Below are 11051 nucleotides of genomic sequence, written 5' to 3'. Positions count from 1 at the left end.
TGTGATTTAAAAAACTAACTCGTATTTAATTGTAATGTAAAAAAAAAAAAGTATTAAATAGGCCATGAGATGACATAAAAATGAGGTTGAATAAATTTAAATACAGGTAGGTCTATAGTATTATGAAGGTACAGAATTACAGTACTACTTTTAATAAAATTTGTCTTAACTAGGTTTTCGATTGTGATTTCCATCCCCATTATCATCCCGGACAATCGAGAGTTGAATGTATATGCATACGTATGAAAATACCGAGGCATTAATACACACCCTGCAGTGATAAAAACATGCCTAAAAACTAGCCAATACCATGCTTGCGTGCCCATCCCACCTAACTACTTTTCAAACAATCTAACGGTTTTTTTAAACAGTATGAACATCATGACACTGGAGACTAACCAACTTCACATTTTTTAGCATCCTACCACCAGAGTGGGTGAACTTCCGATGCAGGAGCAACTCTAGCACTCTTTAACAGAGGATCACAAAATTCTAGTGTTTTTTGTATAACATAAAACATAGTGGGCACATGAAACCTATACTTACTTTATTTTTATTTGGTTATAACTAGGAACCAGATTTTTATGCCCTAATAATCCCTTAAATATGTATGCATTTATGCCTGAAAAACTTCCGAAATGTGCACTAAAATATGCATATAAAAATTTATACCAAATATTAAAATTGATTTTACAGTATTTTAAGACCAACAAATCAATGTTTAAGTTCATTTTATGTAATCACTGAATGATTCACTTGCAATAAGAAGATATAATTAGATACAAATCATGCAACAGAGCCAACACATTTCATTACAAATTTAAAAAACCAATGGCACTCACACTTAGCTCTCTGAACTTTCAACTTCTCTTCTGCTGCAGTTCACAATTACTAAATGTTTTAGGTTTTCCATAGTTAGTGGCCTCCTATTGTCTCATAAGATGTCCTTATAGCCGGAAAAACTTCTTTCACCTGGCAGGAACTTAGGGGGCTCATGTACAAAAGCCGCTATTTGTTCCACTGTTAGTGATTTTTTACTTGGCAGTTCAGTACATTTACCGGCTAAAATTTCTTCAATTTCACAAATTTGTTCATATCCTGGATTTTTTTAAAGAATGCTGTGTACATTGTCCTTTACTACCTCACCAACTCTTCCAGGAACCGAATTCAATTTGGAAGCAGTGGTTTTGAACACGCTTAACGACTGATACAGAGTAGTATTGCTACTGCTTGCCTCCAGTGAGGAAATGGCGGATAGCAGATGAGAGAAGTGAAGTGAGCAGATATATAGGAAAGATTAGTTTCTAGTTCTGCGTTTTTAGTACATCTAGAGCAATTTGAATTGATGCTGCACTTTTGTGATCAAATGTATTCACAACATTCCTAACAGTTTCTAAATGTTCGCTGCACACAACCACATGCTCCAACGTGTTAAACTTGGTTCTGGCAGAAGTGGACCGCTCGGTGCTATTGCTTTAAAGGCTTCTTTTCTGTATGCTGCTTTAACAAATACCTTCTTCACAGAAGACACCAACTTGTCAACAAGCGGAAAATTTGCACGAATTGTTTCTGCAACACGGTGCAACCCATGAGCAAGGCAAGTCAAATGTGTCATATTTGGAAATATAACTTTAAGAGCAGTACCGGCTTTCATCATATAACTTGCGGCATCAGTCACAAAGAGCAATACGCGCTCATACTGAATGCCATTCGGCCATAGTACCTTCACGGAATTCATAAAAAATTCAGAAACTGCAGAACTATTTGTGGTTTCAAATTGCTCTACCACAAGAAGATATGGGGTAGATTGTTCATTCTTATTAAGGGATCCAACTATACAATTTGCAATAAACCGTCCCTCACAAATTTGTTTCGTTGATTGATACCTACACAAAATTATCTTGAATCTTATCTCTAATGCTTTCAATTGTAAGATCGTAACACTGCTTCACGTAATTTTTGCGCGCAGTAGATTCATCCGGCACTTTGCACTGTGTATACTTCTCTATGAAGTTTCTAAGAGTAGGACTGGTTAGTTTTCACAGCTGAATATCTGCCACTAAAAAGGTTTTGCATAAATCAAAGGAAAACTGTAAAAAACTATTATTAGAAAATTCATTAAGCAATTTTTGAACAGGAGCACTTTTAGTGGATTTAATTTTAATATTCTCTTTGTGTATATTAGTATTCAAATGCTGAAGCACTTGAAAGTGTTTTTCACAACCGTTTTCTCACACGGTCAGCAATAAAGATTTTTGTGATCTGTACTTATCANATATGCAGTATAAAAAGAGATCTTCGAAAACATGATGCTTATTCATAAAACAGGCAAAATGTGCATTTATATGCACCTTCAAACCATGTCCAAAATTTAAGAAATGAAGTAATTCATACATATATCCAAATGAGCATACTTTCTGGTTGCAAGAAAGAAATATGCATTTGCATTAAAATTCGGTCCCTAGTTATAACGCATAAATTGCTGGAACCAGGGAAGTGAAATTTTGTAAGATCACAAACATACCTATTTTTCTTAATTGTTTTATGTTAACCCTGTAGCTGGGTCTCAAAAGACATTCCTTCATGGTTCAACGACAAACATGACGGGCATCACATGCCACTATTTACTCTGATTTCAATTGGGTATAGCACCCAAGCATAATGAGCTAGAGAGTTGCAATTTTCACCACTGTAATAGGTGTAATATTTTTCTCTATATGGGGGCACTAGTCCTGATACTGACGGTGTTGCTATGTAACAGTATCTTATACGTAATGAATCCTTTCCATCCAAATTGCCTAAGTGCTGAAATCTACAAACAGGACACCTACACAGCTCATATGTTATCTCCCCTTAAAAAACCTAAGCTCTAATTATACTGACTTGACAATTTCGCTGCTGTGAATTACTACCTTCATAGAAACATGACTATTACATAACCACAGAATTCTGGAAGTTACACCCAGCTGTTTGGTAAAATAAATTAGTTTCACGCTTACCCAGAGTTCCTGCTGCGGCTCCAAATCTCGCCTGTTGAAGAGGAGGCATATTTCCAACTACCCGCGGCTGTGGGGCAACCACTGCAACCCCCACATTAACCCCTTGTGGTCCAGCTGAGCCTCCTCCTGGAGGAACATAGCTATAGGGACTCCCTGCACTCATGGATTGACCCATCTGAGCCACAGAGGTCATGTTAGGTGCCTGAAACAAAAATACACTTTCATTAAGACAGTCCATGAACAAAACAATGGCAATGGATACTGTGACTGCAGAGAGACCACAACAGCAACAGCTATATCAAACAGCATGAAACATAAAATTAACTAAAGATGTGCCTCTCAATTTGTGAGGCATGGAGGGTTTCGTGTGAGGTATAAAGCAAAGGTGAAGCTATCTGGCTTAAACAGTTAAGTACCATGCCATTAAGATATATCTGAGAGTTAAGGTATACATCCACAGTTCTTAAACTACGCATCAGATGGAGGTGAGTGGTCAGCTTCATACCTGTCACTTCCCCACCCCCTAGTAACCACTGTATGGGAGATGGGGTGGGCCCCAGAGCCAGTCTGGATGTTATGGAGAACAGACGAATCTCTTGATCCTACTGGGAATTGAACTCAAGACTATTCAGCTGTCCAGCCCATAGCCTAGTCACTGCACCAAATGAGCTATCCAGGCTCCCTTATAAGTGAGGTATGTATTCATAAATTTGCTACTATCAAAACTACAGACGATTTTTAAAACACTTTCACTACATGTGAATCATACTTTATTCAAATCACGAAACAGGTTTCAATTATTTAGTCTTTTGACTGATTACACTCTTTGCAACAAAAATCAAACCCGTATTTCAAAACACTATTTTACTTCACCACATTCAACCGGTTAACATCGACAAAACAAATATCATGTTAACAATTTGACAAGTGGTTACTTTTTACATAAAATCCACTCTAAATTAATCCACATAAAGGTAAACATAAAGCTGACCCCATGCTTAACTAATTATGCACTATGCCATGAAGACATAAGGGGAGTGGATGTACAGACCCACGTTTCCTTGAACTCAGCACTATTGGAGGTGAGTGGTCAGCTTCATGCCCTGGCCGGTTTACCCCCAGGGAAAGAGCCCCCAGTACCCATTGGGTAGGAGGTTGGGTGGACCCCAGAGTCAGTCTGGACGACATGGAAATTAATCCACATACCTAAACGATTTAAAAAGAGGGCATAGATAAAGCCTTCATTTAAGGTTCCTCTAGAGGCAGAGAGAGATAAGCATTAAACTGAGCAAAATCTTAAAGAAAGTCAATCATACGACATGGGCCATCTACAGTGCCATGCCACTATAGAGCAGAGGGGATTTGTTACCAGAACTGTTAGCCACAAAGCTACAAGTACAGAAGGTGCAAAGGCAGCTAGTTAGGAATCACTAATCATGACAAAGGTGCAGGAAAAAAAGCCTTGTTTTATGCAATGATTTTCCATATGAACATTAAGAAATGACAGTTCCCATAATTTTTGTGCTGCTGCAACAAACGCTTTATAAAACACAGTCGACGTATCGTGGTTTCACCATATATGGAATGATAAATTGGACAGAACATAACAATCAACAAAACTAAGAGATGGGAATAAATTACAGAGAAATATAATTTCCACATCTTTGAACCCACTCAACTAAATCCAGAATCAAGAAAATAAAAATCATTTGAGCAAACAGATGGGCACAGTGTGAACAATCACAAAGAAAGAAAATAAAGAAAGGAAAATTTAAAAATGAGAAAAAATAGAATAGCAACTAAACTTCTCGGTCTCTGCACCAAGACAAGCACCATATTTTATATGCAAGATCTAAGGTTCTCACAGCTGTGTGATGCTGTATAGCCGTGATCATTTCCGAACTTTCATAGGAAAGCTGTGCCTTTGGATGCAGTTACTCCCTTCTCTAAAATCTGGTAACCTTATTCTCCTACCTTGCAGGTCTATGCAGTGTATTTCTCCAAAATGCTGGCAACAATCTACCATCTTTATCAACGTTACACATTCAGTATTGGTTTCTTGTTACAATCTAATACAAGGAAAAGGGATCAAGTTATGATAGTAATTTCCTTGTAAGTTTCATATCAAGTAATCGAAGAAAACTGGGCACCCATGTTTTAACTTTCTCCGTCTGGCTAACAGCATCAATCAATCCAACGTTACACACCTGCATGCGCTGCCCCACACTGATGCCTACAGTATGGACCTGATGAGGTGACTGGCCTCGGGCAACCAGATGTCCTTGTTGCTGCTGCTGCTGCTGTAGGGCCGCAGCTGCCACAACTGCTGCACGTGTGGCCAAGGGTCCATTTTGCATACCTTGCTGCGCCACACTATGCTGCACTGAATGATGCATGCTGCCACCACCACCAGAGGCATTCCCTCCCATCAAAGTTGGTACTGCTGTGAGGGGCTGCTTGTTGAGTGTATTGGTCACTAGACTACCTCCTCCAACCATACCCCCACCTCCTCCGATAGGATTCATTGGGCTACTTGTCATGACCATCCCTCCATTACTAGGCAGGCTACTCATGGCCACTGTTGAATTACTAATACTAGCCATGCTCATTGTACTAACCTGAAAAATAGAAAATGAACTGTGGGTTTTGGATTTTCTCTCTGAACACACTCTGAAGAATGTGAAGTAATTATGTTTTTATGATACACTTTCCTCGACAGTCGTTCACTTGGCAGCAATTAAGAAAAATAAACTGAAAGTCACCTATTACAATAGCAGTGACTTGAGAACATAAACATATATATATATAGTAAATTAGTTATTTAATGCTCCTCAATTTAAGGGTTCCCTTCATTCCACATTCAATTTAAATTATCTGAAGTCTATGGTTTAATGTAAAATTGTTTCCAGTTATTATATTGTCACGTGTTGGGTGTGTCACACGACAAATAACTTTGCGTGGGTGTCGGATTTAGCGAATCTTTATTGGGTACTCACCGTTGCACTCTTTACAATTATTATCAGTTGTCGTATCACTTGGTTTCTGACTCACTACTTGACTCTCAGTTCTCTAATAATCTAATACTCCAAACATGTTACAATATGGACCTTAGTTTAGCATTCCTATATACCGCAGCCTGAAGAAACCACAAGTGGAGCCAATTAAGGACAAAAATTCATGACTATTTTTACTCTTTACTTTATTATGTGGCTTATATATAATCTTTTACCCTTTAAGTAAGTTATCAGTTATGCCCTTGCGAAGATTTTTTGAAGTACAGTCTGGGCATGGCTCTACTTCACACTGCTTTCATAGATATTATGTTCTCTAACAAATTGATTAAAAGGGGCATTTCACTACAAATAACAGTAGCGACAAACAAATAAATGAAATTGAATGACGTAGGACACATTTTGAGACAAAAGAAGAATGAACAATGGTGTAAGTGCAGTAAAGTATCAGATAACAGACTAAGAATTACTGGCTTTTCAGACTTTGCCCATCATCTGGTATTCAAAAAAACTGGAGAACACAACATTTCTCAAAATGGATCTGGTTCCGTCCTCAGGTGAGGGGAAAGACACCTACTTTATTGCGTCCCTTACAAAGAGCTAACCTCAATCACTGGTTAACCCTTGTGAGATTCACTATAGCTATTTAAAAACCTGAGACCAGGCTATGTCAAATGGAGATAACAGGAAAATATGCAATAAAAAAATCGTGATAAAGCACGCATGTTCGTCAAGCTACGATAGAAAGGGAGGTAGACATTTATGCTACAAACCATGTCCATAAACACCTATGCACAGAAAAGGACAATTTGTGAAAACATAGAGTGCCTACTGCTAGTACCATTAGTGTGCATGAGACTAAAACCTTGTAGAAACCCATGAAGAAAGTCATATCATATAGATTTCTGTAAGGTGGTAATCTTACTGTTGGAAAGTGGGATGCAGATGGGAGAAATGTCTGAACTTAATCAGATTGGTTAAGCATGCTATCTGGGTGCAGGATAGGTCTCCCCACTCACATGAGGATGGAATGAAATCCAGTTTCCGGAATGTGTTTTCTGGTTTTTAGAATACCACACAATTGACAAAGTCTGAAAATCCAGTAATTTTGTGTTATATACCATCATCAGAACCCTTTAAAATTACTCATCAGACAATACAACAGACAAAGTTGCTATAAATGCAGGGGTGATGGCCAGCAAAGCTTGAAACCTATGTATGGATTGCTCTTTTTTTTTTTGTAGAACACGCAATATTACCGTTGTACTTACACAAGTTATATGACAGAAAAATGGCTGTCGGGCCCTGACTGGGACAGGATTATAAAACGTTATGAACAAAATGATAAAATATTCTGTACAATGTACTCCAGAAATTAATCAGATGTTTATATAATTTCTCGACCACATTTTTAATCATTCTGACATGTCTTACTGAAAAGCAACAACAACCACAACTTGAGAAATTAAACATTTTTATGTTTTTCTTGAATGACTAGGAATGACGCTACATTTAAAAAAAAATATTAAGTATATGTCATGTTCTTAGCTTAAAGTTATCAAAACTGACCTAAATTCTGCTCCCAGGACTTCCTGACTATGAAGCAGGATGCTTACTACTCAATTGTAAAGTTCAGTTAAAAGCACAACAATGCTACAAATGACTCTTACCATAGATGATGGTAGTCCAACACCCTGGACGCTGTTGGGAATTGAGGACATGGTCATGGTACCACTGGCTCCAGCTGGGTTGTTAGCTAGAGAACTTGCAATACTACTTGGAAGAAGGCTCCCTACAATTGGATCACCCACAACTACCCCACTCTTGCTCACTGAAACATTTGGTGGTGATTGCAAGCTCGGACTTTTGCTGCCTAATCCTCCAGCTGTCAATACCAAAGAGTTTGCTACTAGATTCTTGTTGCCCTAAAAACAAAATTACATGAAAATTAATTATTCCCTGGAGAATGAACACCACTAACAATAATGTACTACGTATAACACAAAACATAACATTAGAACTACCTAACTTTTCTTTTGTAGGATTTGAGATTCTCATAGCAGTGGTTATGAAGAGATAAATAGTTCCTATCTCTGCAATGTGGTGTCTGGAGATACGGACTAGCTCTAGCAATTAGGCCCAACCAAGTAGACTACACATTTTACCTGAGGCCAGAGGCAGAGTCTGTCTCTGAAATAGTTTTAAATAAAAAAACAGGAAGATGATTAATGTCCAAAAAGTCAGTAACTGTATTAGTATACCACTGTCACAAACTTTTATGGACCAAACTGGCTTTGACTGTCCATCATTTTCCAACACTGTCAGTAGCTGGACTATGTGGCTTTGAATGGAATGACAAACGCACAATTCATTGGAAGAAAGTGGTCATGGCAGGCTGCACCATAGCTCAAGCGGTTAGTCGCTGGCTTCGGTCTAGGGTCTGGTCAAGTGGGATCTGTGGTGGACAAAGTGGGGCTGGGGCAGGTTTTCTCTGAGTACATTGGTTTCGCCTGCCAATCTTCAATCCTCCAATTGCTCCACAAACACCCTCACCTATCATCTGGGGCTGGTACAATAGGCCAGAAGTGGCCGCAGTACAAGGGACTTAGTCCCACCCCACTAGCAAAAAAAAAAGAGAGAGAGAGGTGATGGCCTAAATACAGGTACTATCCCAACATCTGGCCAGAGACAATGGGAAAAACCAGTAAACCCCTCAGTCAGGATAGCCAGTGCCCAGGCTAAACTGAGCACCTCTCAAAACAAGTGTACAGCATTACCACTATGCCACATATTTGAACTTCCGGTCCAACAACGGACATAACAGGTAAATCTAAAAGAAAACCATGTCAAGATTACAGCAGAAAACCACACAAAATACTTTCAGATATGCTGAACTCTAGGCTAATCATTTTCGGACACTTTATTTACAATGTCATATTATTCCATTAGCACCTTATCAGAACACCATATTAACCCAAGACATGTCGGGACTTTTTCACAAAAGCCATTTGTACGCATTTTAGCCTAATTCAGAGCTCTTATGAAGAACAGGCATAAAAGATTTTATAAATGAGAACTGTAGAATTTGAAACAATTTCAAGAAAAGATATTAATCCAAATACAAAGATGGATAGGAACAAAAAATAATGATAATGCTAGGTACATGTGTGTGTACAATTTTGAAAATCACAAATCAAATTTTGTAACACATAAGCACAACAACTATTCTAATGAAGAACACCCTGATTCAATATTTCTCACTTCAGTGGCTAAAATACTGTGGTCAAATCAACTTTCTACATGAGAGAGAATACGGATGGTCTGAAGCACAAATATAGTACATACACTTTCAGACAATTCCAAATTACTGTTTTCCCTTGACTGTTGGCTATATTATCTGTGATCTGTACAAATACCAGTCCATGAATAAGACCACCAAGGTCATGGTATAAAGATTAAGGAACACTACACATCACACCAAAACAATACATTGGTGCACCTTTAATGTGAGTCCTCTAAGAACTATGTATATTGAACACACAATATTTACACATCAAACCATTACTATAATCCCTCACGTATCCTTCAACATTACCACCACAGAATTTGCTGTACTGCTCATGATCCACGATGCAAGAACAGAACACTTGCAGGCAGTTAACTCTACATAATCTAGAGGGTACACAATAAGCAGGCAGAACTGCCATCAAGCGGCTGGATTCAGCTGAAGACGTGAAGACAATGAGCATTACAAACTGAAGACAAAAGTCACAGGATAGGGCCCTATGGAGAGCAATGGTACAAGAGGCCACGTTCATCATGGACTATAGCACCTGCAGAAGATCATGATGCACACCAACCTCAGTTATGTATGATACACATTACTGTGTTCAAATGCACACTAATGCCATCCAGCAAATACACTGCTTAGCAATCATGACTAGTCCTGTAAAAACATCATAACAGCAGTGTGTATATACTCTGATCAACACAGCAATGTCCATCTGTGTAGGACACAAATCAGAAACCACAACTGTGGATGAGATCGGCAAATGGACATTTCAATTTTGCTTCCAATGAAAGTGATGATGGTGATAATACGAGGGTGAGTCAAATGAAAACTGTATTTTTTTAAAATTTAATTTACTGAATGAAAGCGGTACACAACTGTATCATTTTTCTACATAGTCTCCATTTCGTTCAATACAGGCCCTCTAGTTTTTACAAAGTGTGTAGATTCCTCTAGAAACTAATTCTTGCGGTTGTCTGGGCAACCACTCTTGCACCGCCTGCTGTATCTCTTCATCAGAATGGAACTTCTCCCTTCCCATTGCCTCTTTGAGTGGCCCAAACATGTGGTAATCGTTGGGGATAGGTCTGGTGAGTATGGTGGATGTGAAGACACTCAAAGTGCAAGTCTTGGATTGTTGCAACTGTTGCATGAGCAGTATGGGGCCGAGCATTGTCATGTTGCAAAAGGACACCTCTAGTCAAAAGTTCACGTCCCTTTTATCTGACCACAGGTTGAAGATGATTCTTCAAGAGATCTGAATATGAGGCACTAGTGATAGTGTTCCCCTGATGTGTGTAGTGCTCCAAGAGTACACCTCGTTCATCCCAAAAGAGAGTCAGCATAATCTTCCCTGCAGATGGCTGTGTCTAGAACTTCTTGGGTTCTGGAGACGAGGAATGATGCCATTCCTTGCTTGTTCTCTTTGTTTCTGGTTGGTGGTAGTGCACCCAAGTTTCATCACTTTCTGCTTCAAGGCGCCGCAGAAGTTCTTCACAGGCGTCAACATGTTGTTTCAATGCTGGAGTCAGCTGCCGTGACACCACCTCGCAGACACTTTGCGAAACTGGAGCACATCATGAATGGCATGGTGTGCTGATCCATGACTCATGTTAAGAATTTCGGCTATTTCATCCACCGACACTTGGCGATTCTCCATCACTAGGGCTTCAACTGCTGCAATGGGCTCAGGGGTCACACCTCTGTGCACCTGACCTGGGCGAGGAGCGTCTGCCAAAGACGTCACACCAT

General features: G+C 39.1%; 1 protein-coding gene across 1 annotated transcript in view; it reads right to left on the bottom strand.

Annotated features, from left to right (window-relative positions):
* Nucleotides 1–11051, bottom strand: part of LOC111870880 (CREB-binding protein) — a gene marked incomplete in the record, with an annotated part of 110653 nt that overhangs the window by 75520 nt on the left and 24082 nt on the right. The window contains 3 exon segments of the mRNA XM_033754038.1: nucleotides 3000–3201; nucleotides 5207–5617; nucleotides 7681–7935. Of these exon segments, the coding sequence (XP_033609929.1) occupies nucleotides 3000–3201; nucleotides 5207–5617; nucleotides 7681–7935 (868 nt within the window).

This window comes from Cryptotermes secundus, unplaced genomic scaffold (genome assembly GCF_002891405.2).
Source record: "Cryptotermes secundus unplaced genomic scaffold, Csec_1.0 scaffold709, whole genome shotgun sequence".
Classification (NCBI taxonomy): Eukaryota; Metazoa; Arthropoda; class Insecta; order Blattodea; family Kalotermitidae; genus Cryptotermes; species Cryptotermes secundus.
The sequence above is the reverse complement of the archived record's forward strand: the minus strand, read 5'-3'. Positions and strand labels throughout refer to the sequence as shown.